Here is a 14,355-nt window from a genome sequence, read left to right as displayed (position 1 = left end):
AAGGCACCAAATCAGCACTCTCCGTCCACAACTTTCATTCTCAGGGAAGCTTCTCCGTGCCTCTGGCTCGCAGCCTGCCCTCCCTTGGGTCCTCTGAGACCCCAGCCCAGCTGAGGGAGGAAGTTAAGGATGCTGGCTGCTCCTCTCCCAGCACTCCCTTCCCAACCCTTCCAGGTACAGTTCCGACACCCTTCAGCTTGCGCTGGAGGGGGACCAGGGTGCCAGGAGCACTGCCTCACACAGGGGCTTCTGTGGGAAAAAGAACTCGTGTGGGTCACCTGCTTCCTCGGAGGCCAATGCTTATACAAGCCCCAACACTTTTCTCTCTGCCAAGATAAGCACTGAGAGGCAAGACTGTCCTCTCAGCCATCCACCACAAAAACTCCGGGCAGGAGAGGGAGAGCAGGGTGCCTCCAGCCCCAGCTCCTTCCGTGTGTCACCCCAGGTACTGAGGGAAACCCCAGTAGTTGTGTCTCAGGTCCTTGGGGAGTTATGGAGGAGGCAGATCTGGCTTGGAGAAACCCAATGTCCAACACAGTATTTGGTAAACATCAGGCATCTGAGCGTTGAGTGACAGGTGCCATGGGACAAGCCAGCCCCCACGTGGCTCATCTGGGCTGGGGTCATCCTGGAAAGTTCTGACCCAGGGTCTCCCGTCCGCAGGCAGAGGAGCAGTGACAGTCAAGAGCAAAGGTCCAGCCCACCTCCCCTAGCAGGCAGAGGGGAGGGGGCTGAGTGGTTGTCAGGCGTGGTCCTCCCCATCGGCGACGTGGTGGTAGCCAGGTGGCTGGGCCTGCATCCGGAAGAGGACTGTGAGGAGCAGCACGATGAGAAGGAAGAGGATGGAACCACACACAGCCAAGGCCACGATCACCTCTGGGCACAGGGGGAGGAGACAAAAGTCATGTCAGCGTGCCATCCATGAAGACAGAAGTGCTCTGTCCTGCTGTACCAGAGACCTGGGGCCAGAAGTGGCCTCATGGAGTTTGCATTGTAGGAGAGGATATCCAATGGAAAAGCAAAGAATGGAACACCAGGCCAGGTGGGGAAGGTATAGCTGTGGAGGCATAAGAGTGTGAACTAAGATGGAAAACTCAGTGTGACCTGGGGGCAGGGGTAGGATAGAGGCTGCCATGATCCAAGGATCTGCAAAAACATGTCCCCCATGGCCAATCAGGTGACTGCTGAAGAGAAGCTAGGGAAGAATCGGCCATTGGCTTTTGTAAGATGGTCACCCTCATGAGAGTGGCTTTCAGTGCAGTGAAGGTGACACAAAACTATGGGGTTTGTCAGGGACTTGGAACGGGTGACCAAGCAGAGATGGCAACAACAGTCCCTGTGCAGGGGAGAGATGGACAAAGATCCCAAATGGGAGGCTGTCCTGAGCAGTGGCTTCTCCCAGCCAGCCACTGCTAATCTGTTGGTGGAAGAACTAGGATGTGAGAAGACAAGACAGGACCTCACCTCAGGCTGAGGAGAGTGGAGGGAGATGCCACACGCCGCCCCCTGCTGGCAGCCTGAAGCTGGAGCAGCCAGCCGCTCACCTGTGTCTGTAGATCCGCTTGGCAGCTGGCACTCCTGCTGCCAATCCTTGGGTACCATGGGCTCTGTGAGGTGAAGGAAGTCCTGCAGGGGGCAGCGATGAAGGCAGCCAGGCAAGATCAGTGGCCAGGGGGCCTTGCTACTGTCATTGCGGAAGTACATCTCCACTGAGAAGTTCCTGAGGATGGACAGTGGGTGGAGGGGGGCTATCAGCTGTCACTGAGGCCTTGGGCAGCCCACGGCTGCAAAGCAGGGGTGCGTCTCCAGGCGGCAGGCTGTACTCACCCGTTCTCTTCCTGATACAGTTCAAATATGTGACAGGAGGCGTAGGGTGCCTGTTTGCCATTGTAGACGTCCAGGGCCATTTGCAGAGCCACCAGGGTGGTGTCGTGCTGCAGGGTAGGAGGGCTGCCTGTCAGCACTGCCCTGTGACCCCCCCCTCCACATTCCATCCCGGAGGCAGACAGTTTGTGAGCATGCAAGCTCAGTCTGGAGCTTACCGCTGAGTAGACCAGCAGCTTAGGGAACTGCGAGCTGTTGGCCATCAGTGTCAGGTTCTTCCGGATCTGGGCCAGCAAGACCCCTGGGGGAGAAATGTGCCCTTTGTTGGTGGTGATGGCCGTCCCCGAATCCTGACCAGACAGACTACCAGTGCCCCTCAAACCTCGGCCAGTCCTGGGTCTGGCGTCCATGTGAGAGAATTCTGAGCCCCAGAGGACCATGTGGGAACTCCACCCACCCCGCTCTCTAAGCACTTGGTGGCTACTTCAAGGAGGAAGCAAGGAAAAGCGAGGGACCTCTAATTTTAAACATGGGCATTGGTAAATGAGCAGCCACGAGGCTATACCCATGTTTTGAAGAATTATTCCACTTTGGAACAAATGTCACTCTAAGCTTGCTTTAGCATCCAAAGATAGTTGCTGCCCATGCAGGTTGCTGGAAGCTACCAAGGTGTCAGGAAGCTGTCAGCTGGCTGACCGCCCCTCCCACCTCAGAGCTGGGGGAGGGTCCCCAAACAGGGAAATGGCCGCTGGATACCACTCAGCCTCCTCGGAACATGGGCTGACCGGAGAGACCCAGGATTGCAAATGGCAGCAAAGTAGGATGCAAACCTGACTGAGACTAGTGGAGAGACGGAGAGGACAGAACGGGATGACGAGGCAGGGGCCTGGCTTTGGAAGAGTGAAGGAGCAGTGGGAGAAGCCTCACTGCACAGCTGGGGGAAGGAAGGTCCTGAGGAGAGAGTGACATGCCATTCCTGTCACTCACCGCCCTGCAGCCGGGCCTTTTGCACCTGCTCGTGGATCCCGAAGAGGAAACGAAAGCTGAAGTCCTTCAGGCGTCTCAGGCGCTGCATGGTTTGAGGTGAGGCCCAGGATGGCAGCGGGAGCCCATGGGTTTGCTGTGTAGCGCAGCAGTGGACTGGTTAGCTCCCCAGGGGTGCTCTGCCCCAGAGGGGAGATGCCTGTGTGTGTGAGGCAGCGCGAGGACGGCAGGTGAGGCCCTGGGCCAGTGCCTGGGATGGATGCCATGGGCCCACGGGGCACCAGGAAAGGAAACTCAAGCCGAAAGACAGACTCAGCAGAAAGGAGACCACGAGGGTGGGTGGGGGAGCGGTGGGAACTGCTGACAGCTAATAAACCATTTCCCACTCAGGGGTCCATTCTCACCCGTGAGGAAGTCCCCATGTTTCACAAGCAGCAGCCTGCCTGGGCCTCGCCAGTGGCAGTGACTAGGGTCCAGCCATGGGGGTTCCACTGTCCCAGCTACCTGGACTGCCAAGGGGGAGAGAAGAGCCCCTACATTGCCCCTCCCCCAAGTGTGATCCTGCATCCCAGCAGCTTACCTCACAGAAGAGCGTGTCATAGACATTCCAGACAGTCTCCAGTGTCACATCTGTCAGCCCCGTTTCATTGGCCACCATGTCCAGAAATTGCTATGCAGGATGGACCGGGGGAGGGGGTGGTCAGCTTGGGCCTGGTTGGGGGGGCATAGTAAGGACAGACGGGTGGGTGGCCTTGGTCTGAGCCCGACTCACTGCATTCTGGAGGCTCTCGCTCTGGTACTCAGGTGTCTGCCTTGTCTCGTTCTGCAGCTGCTCGTAACGGGGACAGGGACCCAACGGGAACTTCAGCAGCTATGGATCCAGGAGGTAGGGGAGACAGAAAGTGGTCAGCAGGCCCACGGGCAGCCAGGCAACCCTGTTCCTCTGCAGGGGAGAGCTGGCCATTCTCACCCTGTCCTCTGCCACAGGCACGGTGTGCACAGGGATTGGCTGCCACGTGATGTTGGGGTTGAAGCGCTGGGTTCCCGTGGGAGGAAACAGCCCTGCCAGGTTGGCCTCAGCACTCATCAGAGTACGGTCAAAGTCTGTGCTTCGCACATAGACCTGCAAGAATGGCGACATGAGACTCGCCCCAGTGTCAGAGGTCATGGTGGCACGGTCCTACGGGGAGGAACTGCTCTTGTCAGTTAATCCAGCAAGTCGGAACCCCATCCATACAGCTGGCCTTTCCCCCATCCCTCACAGCCCTGTCACCATTCTGGTAAACAAAACACACCCTGTGGGAGCGACTCAAGTTCAAATGACCCTTCTTCCTGGTCCAAAGTGCTTAGTCAGCAAGGCCTGCCCATCAGAGTTCTCAAACAGAGCCCATCTGCCACCCAGACCACGAACCTGGAGGATGGCACCTGCCTCTCCGAGCATGCCCCTGATGCATGACCTGGCTTAGTGAGCAGTAAGAGAGGACCAAAGTAAGGCACAGAGGTAGTTGTCGGTGAAAAGAGAGAAGGAGGCGGGGAAGGACGGGCTCCCGATGGAGCTGGGGCTCCAGGGAATGAACACGTGCCCAGCATCCTGCCATGTGAGGCTGAGTGGTCACCAGGGGAATAGCCACTCTTATCCTGGGGCTGGCAAAGGACTCCAAGGGACCAGTGCACAGACCTGTCTTCCCCGGTAGGCTGCATCTATGGATGTTTGCACCTCCCAGGTGTTATCTTAAGCCCCTCACCCCCCGGTTTATCACATCACACCCAACATCCTCTCTCTCTCTCTTAGTTTCTACAGGGGAGAGACACAGATCTTCCAGCCAGTGGTTCACTTCTCCCCAGTGCCCACAACAGCCTGGGCTGGGAACTCCATCTATGGCTCCCATCTGGATCTCAAGGACCCAAGCCCTTGGGCCACCATCTGCTGCCTGCCAGAATGGTGGTGGTCGTGAGCAGGAAACTGGATCAGAAGCAGAGTCAGGACTTGAACCAAGGCACTGCACTCTGGGATGCAGTTATTGCAAATGGTTGCCCTAACTGCTGCACAAGATCCCTGCCCCACCCCACCACATTCTAAGCTCCTGGAAAACAGAGATCTTATCTGTGTGGAGTGGTGCAATCCATTGTATGCAGCCCTCTAGGCCCTGAGTCCTTGCAAAGTACTTGTAGGGAAAGCTTGTTAGAAATCATTCCGCCACATCTTTCTGAGGTCTGAGTGTGGGCGCCTGATCACTTCTGCCTCTTCCCAGCCCAACCTCTGTGAATGGGTTCTAGATGGTTCTTGGCTGTTGCATCTTAGTGTTGCAGCCTTCACCACTGGAGGGAGGCCAGTAAACCCAGCCTGACCCTTAGGCTCCCTGAGGGCAGAGTCCCACTGCACACCTTACCTCTTGCCGGTGGTAAGATGTGTTCAAAAAGCCATGGTAGCGCTGCCGCAGGGCCTGGCCCAGCTCCCAGTGCTGCAGCATCCCCTCCTGTGGACAGACCCTGGGGTCAGAGGGTCCAGAGCAAAGGGGAGGTCCTGGCTGCTTTCCAACTTTCCCCCTGGCTGGAAGCAGCAGCAGGTGACCGTCATGTCAGGTGTAGGACTGGGCTCCATCAACACCCACGGGGGAAATGGCCCTTGTCTAGCCTGCTCCAGAGGTTACTCATTCTACGGGTCACCCCAAGGGAGGCCTGGCCGCTGACCTACCTTGGTGAGCTGCCCAAAGCCCTGGGGCCATTCCTCTTCCTGATACGGGTCCTTGGGATAGGTCTTCACTGGGGACCGATCTCCATGTCTGTACAGCTGAGAGGAAAGAGCACCACTTGATGGACACAAAGCACTCCCGCCTCCATCCAAGAGAAAGTAACTTCTTCCAGGTTCCTGAGGTTCCACCTTGGCTAAGCAATGCCACCAGGGACTGTGGGCAAAGCCCAAGGTACAGGTGGGAAGGGAAAGAAAATGAAAGATACGCATAGACTGGGGAAGCTGGCAATGATGCAAAAGGCATCCTTGTGAGTTAATCTCAACCCCTCAACTACAGTTTCGTGGCAGACTCTAACACCCAGAGACACAACTCCTTACTGTGACTACTGGATCCAGCAAACAACCACAGACTCCTAAAAGCTCCAGGCTAGTCATCCTCTCCCCGAGACCCCGGGTACAAGCCCAGCTGCTCCCTCCCTCCACCAGCAGGCCTTCGCCTTTCCAGCTCCTGGCAAGCCGTAAGCTGATCCTATGTCTCATTTACCAAAGTCACGAAGCGCAGACTCCGGCCCTCAGTCGGTGGCATCACAATCAGGTTCACGCCAAGCAGGAGCTGCAAGAGAAGTGCCCGGCTGCAACCGAACGGTCTGCCCGCCATCACCGCCGGAGTCTGCAGCAAAGAGACCGGAACTCTTTGAATGACACCTGGAGCAGCCCCCCGGACGCACCCGTAGAGGGGCACACACCGGAAGTGCACGCGCGGCCATCTTGTTAAGGGAGGAGGGGGACAGAGATGGGAGAAGAATGAAGCTTGGGGAGGAAAGGGTTGTCTAACGCTGAAGGGGGGTGGAGGAGCTTGGCCAGGTAGCCGGGGCTCGCACAGCGGCGGCGAGAGCCTGAAGATTTCTTCTTGGTAAAGAGAGTCACGAGGTTGGGTTTGCCTCTGCCACTAAGGTGGCGCTCGCCCTGGGTGGTAACGTGTCTGGGAGAGCGAGCGCCCTCTCGGGGTGCTTCCTCGTTCTCACTCCAAAGTCTGCGTTCTCTGACAGAATTGGGGCGAGGGATGGAGCTCTGCAAGGTACCCCTCTCCCTTTCGGACGGGGGTGGGGTGGGGTGGGGGGTTTGAGCCGTGGCCCTGGCCGCAGCAGAAATCTTGCTCGGAGGTGCAGAGCACCCCGTGTGCACAGTCCTCTGGACCGGGCAGTCTAGCCGGCTCCTTTCCCCTGACAGCACTTCCCTTGGCCGCCTCCCGTCCACTTGCAAGTTTCAGTTCAGAGTCAAGACGTCATGCCGCCTTCCCAAAGGAGTTGGGTTGACAGGATGTTTGAATTTTCCAGTCCCCAGGGGAGAAGGTCTCGGCGCCTTGGGATGGGGTGGGGGGTAAAGCGAGTGTCAAGTGAGGTTTCTGCGGAACCAGAGGCCCCCTGGGCTTAGACTGTTCGGGTTCTGGTGCGGGATTCTGTGACTCAACCCCGGGCAATGGGTTTTGAGGGTGGGAGCACGGGTTGGTTGGTTGGATTCAGACCTGCCCACTGTAGCCGCAGCACTCATGAGAATTGCCTGTGGTTATCCTGACCTGGTGCTCCAGGTTCAGCTATTTAGAAACTGAGCTCGCTGCCAATGGTGTTGTGGAGAGGGAGCTGAGGAACGAAGAGGAGAACTGAAAACAGGCGAGCCAAATGATTCTTAAACTGCCTCTTGTCGTCACAGCCCCTTTGTGAATCCAGTGAAAAATTAGCCCCCTCTCCTGCAGAAAAATGTCCGCCCATACAAATGCACACACACGGTGAAGTTCCCGAAGACCATGTTCGTTTTCATAAATCAACATCTCGGAATCCGTCATCTAACCAAATTTTATGTGACATGTTGGGGGAACCCAGGGGAAGTGGTTTCCCCAAACTTGTAGAGATGAGAATGGGCTAAAACTTCAGCCTAACTTTTTTTTCTGGTTAACTAGTCATTACCATGCGCTGTCTTCTTGCTGGCTCATCAAACCGCATTGCTCAACTATTGGGTAGCCCCCAAAATACCCAATGAGAGAGATTTCTGCCAAAAGCAGCCTCTTCACTCGAATGGGATCCAAGGGGAGTCTGGCTCATTGACAAATCACCGAATGTTAGCAGACTTCGGGGGAGTGTTTTGGATCCTCCTGGTCCTGATCCTGTTCGTAAACTAGCCAGGCCATGAGGCTTTCAGAATCACAAACCTTTAGTTCACCAAGTGTTAGCGAATGCCAAAATGTCTCATTCATCTTCCGTCATGCTTCCTACTTGTTCTAGTGTGTCTCCCGCCTTTAGTGCCTGCAGGTGTCCCATGCAGGAGGGATGGATGAGGCAAATATTTCATTAATGATGGTGAGGGGTCCTTAGGATCGGGGGGGGGGGGCTGCATCCCACTTTCTCTACCCTAGCCTCTGCACAGTTCTCATCGAATGTTCCTGTGGTCTTCATTCCTTGGTTCCCAGGGGGTAGAGCAGCCTGCCTGTAGATGGAGAGGTGGGTCCAGGTGGACATATCCCGTTCCAAATAAGACAGTTTCTGATGGCAAGCCTGGCTTGGAAACCACTGCTGTATCCCCATGTTGGCCAAAGCCACGTTCCCAGCGAGCTCCCTCTTGCCCCATCTGGGGAGGCAGTTTTGTGTAGTGGAGTGAAGGTTGTGAGAGATGGGAGTTGTTTGGGTTTGGTTTTCATTTGAGCTTGAGTTTTTCTTTTTTTTTTTAATTTATTTATTTTTATTGCAAAGTCAGATATACAGAGCGGAGGAGAGACAGAGAGGAAGATCTTCTGTCCGATGATTCACTCCCCAAGTGACTGCAACAGCCGGTTCTGCATCAGTCTGAAGCCAGGAGCCTCTTCCGGGTCTCCCACATGGGTGCAGGGTCCCAAGGACCTGGGCTGTCCTTGACTGCTTTCCCAGGCCACAAGCAGGGAGCTGGATGGGAAGTGGAGCTGCTGGGATTAGAACCGGCACCCATATGGGATCCAAGCACGGTCAAGACGAGTACTTTAGCCACTAGGCCACTGTGCTGGGCCCTGTATTCTTATTTTAATATTGATCCCTTGCTGTCAAGTAACTCCTAGGGTTTATCGTGAGGTTGAATGAACTAATGTATGTCAAAATGAATTGTGTATGGGCCCGGCGGCGTGGCCTAGCGGCTAATGTCCTCGCCTTGAACGCCCCGGGATCCCATATGGGCGCCGATTCTAATCCCAGCAGCTCCACTTCCCATCCAGCTCCCTGCTTGTGGCCTGGGAAAGCAGTTGAGGATGGCCCAATGGGTTGGGACCCTGCACCCGCGTGGGAGACCTGGAAGAGGTTCCAGGTTCCCGGCTTCGGATCGGCGCGCACCGGCCCATTGCGGCTCACTTAGGGAGTGAATCATCGGACGGAAGATCTTCCTCTCTGTGTATCTGACTTTGTAATAAACATAAATCTTAAAAAAAAATGTGTAGGGCCTCTAAATAAAGTGAGTTCTCTTTGGGCTTTCTGTATAATTTTTGATCTCCAGTCTGCGAAGCAGGAATCCTTGGATTCTTCTGTCTCTGGAGACTGGATAGTTGGGCAGGACTCAGTAGGGACCCAGTGGTCTATAAGTTGTTCCTCACATGCCCCACCTTCCAGAGTGGTGAAGGAGACAGGGAGCACGAAGTCCCTGAGGCAGCTGGTCCCTGCAAACCCTATCTGTGACCTGCTTCATAGTGAGGGGCTTCGGGGGAATTACCCACCAGCACCTGTGACTCTGGGCTGGTGAATACTCCCTAGTTCTGTTTCAGGGTTTTCTTTTTCTTTCTTCTTCTTCTTTTTTTTTTTTTCTGATTTATTTGAAAGGTAAAGTTAAGCAGAAAAAGAGACAGAGATCTTCCTTCTGCTGGTTCACTCCAAAAGAGGCCACAACTGTTAGGGCTGAGCCAAGCTGAAGCCAGGAGTTTCATCCATGTTTCCTGCGTGGGTGATAGGGAGCACTTGGGGCCCATTTTCATCTACTTTCCCCAAGCAATTAGCAGGGAGCTAGTTAGGAAGTGGAACAGGTAGGACATGAACCAATAGTCATGTAGGATGTCTTTTTGCAGGCAGTGGCTTCACGCACTGTACCACAGTGCCAGCCCCTGGTTTACAGTTTTCCTTGCAAGAAGTGTTTGGAGGTTCTGCGAGTTGGGAAATATGACTGGAGCAGTGCGGGTAGAAGGGTGGGTAGTGTTTGGGAGAGCACTGTAGCACAACGGGTTGAGCTGATAATTCATATACATATATATGTGTGTGTGTGTGTGTGTGTGTGTGTGTATATATATGATTTTTGAAGATCTTCCATCAGCTGGTTCGCTCCCCAAGTGGCCATAGTGGCTGGAGCTGAGCTGATCTGAAGCTAGGAGTCAGGAGCTTCTGGGTCTTCCCCATGGGTGCAGGGTCTCAAGGTTTTGGGCCATCCTCTACTGCTTTCCCAGGTCACAAACTGGATGGGAAGTGGAGCAGCTGGGACACAAACTGGCACCCATATAGGATTCCGACACATGTAAAGTGAGGATTTATCCACTAGGCTATATTGCCGGGCCTGATGCACCCTTATCTTATATCCTAGTGCTGGTCTTAGTCCCTGTGCTTCCAATCCAGCTTCCTACCAGTCTTCCTGGAAAGCAGCAGATGACGGCGCAAGTGCTTGGGCTCCTGCCTGCATGGGAGCCCTGGATAAAGTTCTAGGCTCTTGGGCTTTGGCTTGGTGCAGTCCTAGCCACTGAGGTCACTTGGGAAATAAAACAGCAGGTGAATGATCTCTGTCACTCACTCTCTTTCAAGTAGGTACAAATAAATAAACAGACATCTTAAAAAAAGTGGGCGTGGGGGGTGTGCAGCAGGCAAGCTGCTCTCTGTAATGCCTGCATCTGATATGCACGCCAGTTCAAGTTCCAGCTGCTCCACTTCTGCCAGTCCAGCTCCCTTCTAATGCTCCTGGGAAAGCAATGGAGGAAGACCCAAGTTCTTGGACCACTTGCACCCATGTGGGAGACCCATATGGAGTTCCTGGCTCCTGGCTTCAACCTGCCCTAGCCCTAGCAATTGCAGTCTGGGGAGTAAACCAGCAGATGGAAGACCTCTTTTTCTACCTCTCCACCTCTCTTTCTCTGTAACTCTGACTTTCAAATAAACCTTTTTAAAAAGTCATTTTCAATGCAAACATTTAGATCATTGAGTTAAATTGTTCTCCCACTTTTGGATGCCTGGGTTCAGCACCTGGCTTGAGCTCCTGGTTCTAGCTTCCAGCTCATCTGTCCCCTGGGAGGCAGCAGAGATGGCTCAAGGAGTTGGGTTCCTGCTACGCATGTGGGAGACCTGATTAAGTTCCCGAACCCTAGCTTCAGCCTCAACTTAGCCCCAGCTATTGCAGCTAATTGGGGGAAAAAACTTGTGTGTGACAGCTGGCTCACATTGTGCCTTTGAAATAAGGACTTAGAAATAAATCTCTATATATTTTTAAAGATTTACTTATTTTTATTACAAAGTCAGATATACACAGAGGAGGAAAGACAGAGAGGAAGATCCTCTGTCCATGATTCACTCCCCAAGTAACCACAACGGCTGGCGCTGTGCCGATCCGAAGCCAGGAGCCAGGAGCCTCTTCCAGGTCTTCCACATGGGTGCAGGGTCCCAAGGACCTGGGCTGTCCTTGACTGCTTTCCCAGGCCACAAGCAGGGAGCTGTATGGGAAGTGGAGCTGCTAGGATTAGAACCGGCGCCCATATGGGATCCGGGCGCATTCGAGGTGAGGACTTTAGCCACTAGGCCACGCCACGCTGGGCCCAATAAATCTGTATTCTAATGTGACTTGGGCAATTCCTGAGGGTATTCTCAGGGATGGTGAACCGAGGAAATACAAGATAACCATAGGACTGGGCAGCTATAGGCCCAACATGGACTGTGTGCTGGTGGGACTGTGGCACAGGGGTGGGGCTGGCAAAGGGGATCACGTGATTCCTGCTGCAGGTCACCTGACCCTCTAGCCCTGGCTAAAGGCAGAAGTCCCCATGGTTTGGCTCTGGAAACTCTAGCAATACCACTGCTAAGTTTTGGTCTTCCCCCTTTCCTCTTCCTTCCCCTCTGGGGTGTGTTTGTGTGTGTGTGTGTGTGTGTGTGTGTGTGTGTGTAGGGGGGTGCTCTAGAAGCCACTAGAACCTGAAAGGGGCATTGCTGGCAGTGAAGTGCTGGTGACACCCCTCCCCCCAGGAGACAAGGCTGAGCTGACCCCCACCCCCCACCCTGGCCTGTCAATGCAGAACTTGGCTCTTGTTGCCTGTGCCTAAGGCCTCCAGCTGGGGCCGTGGGTGCTCTTGGGAAGACACCTGTGAGGAGGCAGTCAGGTAACCACAGGAGTTGAGGATGGGGGCAGGAATGAGGGAGGCCTTTCCCAGCTTGGTCTTGAGGGCCAGCCTAAACGCCCTGTCCTGCCGAAACCAAGTGTTGCTAGGTTGTGGCTACCATGCCGCACTGCTGCAATGCAACTTTTGGTGGCCCGAGCTGGATGCCGAGACAGAACGACCAGATGCTGGTGTCTCTGGCTTCACCCCCCCCCCCCCCCGGGCTGTGGGAGCCAGCACACAGTTGTGGTGCAGGCCAGAGGCACGGGGAACCTTGTGCTCCTGACTCACAAGTGCCCAGCCCAGGGTGCCTGGGGACAGCGGGAGAGACAACCTTGTGATGAGGAGGAACCACAGCAAACGCTTCTGTGCTTCTGCGATGGGGGTGCCTGAGGGGCTTTTCCCAGCTGTGAAAGCAGATGCAGGGGCAGATGTTGCAACCCCACCCAGGCTGCTGGCTGTCTCCTCTCCAGCCCCACCCTGTGCCACTTGCCCTCTCCCCTGGCTCCTTTTCTGCTTCAGCACAAACCAGTCTTCTGTGCTCTCCCCCATCCCAACACACACACACACACACACACACACACCCTCCCTCCCGTCCACTCCTTCCTTCTCTCTGTTCTGCTCCTTCCCTGGTGCCCTGTTCATCTCTGGCTGCCTGCCCGCCTGGCCCCCTGCCCTCTTATGTTTTAACCTGGGGCCCATGGGAACTGGAGCTCGCATCAAAACAGGAAGAGCCTGTGAGCAGGAAACTGGGAATGGGGCAGGGGGTGAATGACCGACAGTAACCACAGCTCCCACCTCCCATGGCCGGACCGAAGCCTCAGCCCTGCTCTGTCTTGCTGCAGGCAGCAGCCCACCAGCCCCAGCCTCTCCAGTTCTAGCACCAAGAGGCGCCGAGGAGAGAGCAAGGGGCAGCTGCAAGGCCACTTGGATTACGATCCATGACTGTGTGGTCCCAGAGGAGGGCCTCACGTGAGCGCCAGGGTCCTCCCACACGCAATGTTGGATTTTTCACCCTCCCCTTCCCTTCTGGACAAGCTCTGAAGACCAAAACACAAGGACTGGTTTGTAGATGGAGACAAGCACCTGGAAGGGTAGCAACATATACATTCCAAGTGGTGGGCAGAGTTCTAGTCCTGCCTACCCCTCTCTGGCCGGAATGCTAACTGCCACCATTTTTTCAACACTCACTGTGTGCTGTGATTAGTTTAATTCTCACAACAGTGCCATGTTACAAAACATTTTTAAAGATTTATTTATTTATATTGGAAAGTCAGATATACATAAGGAAGCAGAGACAGAGAGAGATCTTCTGTCTGCTAATTCACTCCCCAAGTGTCTGCAATAGCTGGAGCTGAGTTGATCTGAAGCCAGGAGCCAGGGGTTTCTGCCGGGTCTCTCACACGAGTGCAGGGTCCCCAATTTTGGGCTGTCCTCGACTGCTTTCCCAGGCCACAAGCAGAGAGCTGGATGGGAAGTGGGGCCTCTGGGACACGAATCAGCACCCATATGGGGTCCCGGTGCATGTAAGGTAAGAATTTCAGCCACTAGGCTATAGTGCCTGGCCTGTAAAATATATTTTTTAAAGATGTATTTATTTTTATTGAAAAGGCAGATTTACAGATACAAGAGAGGCAGAAAGATCTACTGTCTGTTGGTTCACTCCCCAAGTGGCCACAACAGCCAGAGCTGAGCCAATCTGAAGTCAGGAGACACGAGCTTCTTCTGGGTCTCCCATGCAAGTGCAGGGTCCCAAGGCTTTGGGCCGTCCTCAACTGCTTTCTCAGGCCACAAGCAGGGAGCTGGATGGGAAGTGGGGCAGCTGGAACACAAACTGGCACCCATATGTGAACCCAGTGCATGCAAGGATAGGATTTAACTACCAGGCTACGGCTCTGGGCCCGCAAAACATTTTTACTCCCTATTTTAAAAGATAGGGAAATAAGGGTTCAGAAATATCAACTTGCTCCAGCTAACAGTATGAGATAGAAGAGGATCAAATTTTGGTTTCCTTACTTATCCAACAAACAGGAACACAGTCCCTTACTCTGCTGCCTTCTCTCTTCTAGGTCCTGTCCACTGTTGCCAGTATCTCATTTTCTGGATAGTGCTCCTGTTCTGGGCAGGGGACAGGAAGGACAGCTGGGGCCCAGCCCATACACAGTCAGGCAACCTGTATACCTTCCCCTAATCACCCTAGGTTAGCCTTTGGGTTGCCAGCCATCCACTCTCACCGCTATCCCAAGGCCTGCCATGGCCCAGAAAGAACTTCCCTCCCTGGCTCATCTCCCCTGACCTCCTTCTCTAGGGTCTCTGGAAGGACACCCACATAGAGACCCCCTGGAAGGCCCAGCACCTGTCCCTCTCCAACGCTGTAAGTCTCCCAGCTTGGCTGAGGCCTGAGGCTAGTGGGGGAGAGAGCTGCTTGGCGTCTTCCCAGAGCAGGGGAGGAGGACAGCAGAGGCTGGGAACGCGGGCAGGCCGGGGCTGGGTGTCGCAACTCCGG

The 14,355-nt window shown here is 54.7% G+C and overlaps 1 protein-coding gene across 1 annotated transcript; it reads right to left on the bottom strand.

Moving 5' to 3' along the window:
- Nucleotides 1-76: 76 nt before the first annotated feature.
- ACP2 (acid phosphatase 2, lysosomal) lies at nucleotides 77-6,330 on the bottom strand. Its single transcript, XM_004585338.4, has 11 exons — nucleotides 6,045-6,330; nucleotides 5,504-5,599; nucleotides 5,199-5,285; nucleotides 3,779-3,931; nucleotides 3,581-3,679; nucleotides 3,389-3,478; nucleotides 2,812-2,944; nucleotides 2,043-2,125; nucleotides 1,828-1,934; nucleotides 1,545-1,720; nucleotides 77-876 (listed from the first exon to the last, which is right to left on the bottom strand). Exons 1-11 carry the CDS (start codon nucleotides 6,156-6,158, stop codon nucleotides 743-745), a joined length of 1,272 nt encoding a protein of 423 aa, XP_004585395.2. The 5' UTR covers nucleotides 6,159-6,330; the 3' UTR covers nucleotides 77-742.
- Between the last annotated feature and the right edge of the window lie 8,025 nt (nucleotides 6,331-14,355).

Source organism: Ochotona princeps, chromosome 4 (assembly GCF_030435755.1).
Source record: "Ochotona princeps isolate mOchPri1 chromosome 4, mOchPri1.hap1, whole genome shotgun sequence".
Taxonomy (NCBI): Eukaryota; Metazoa; Chordata; class Mammalia; order Lagomorpha; family Ochotonidae; genus Ochotona; species Ochotona princeps.
This window is presented reverse-complemented; position numbering and strand designations above follow the sequence as displayed.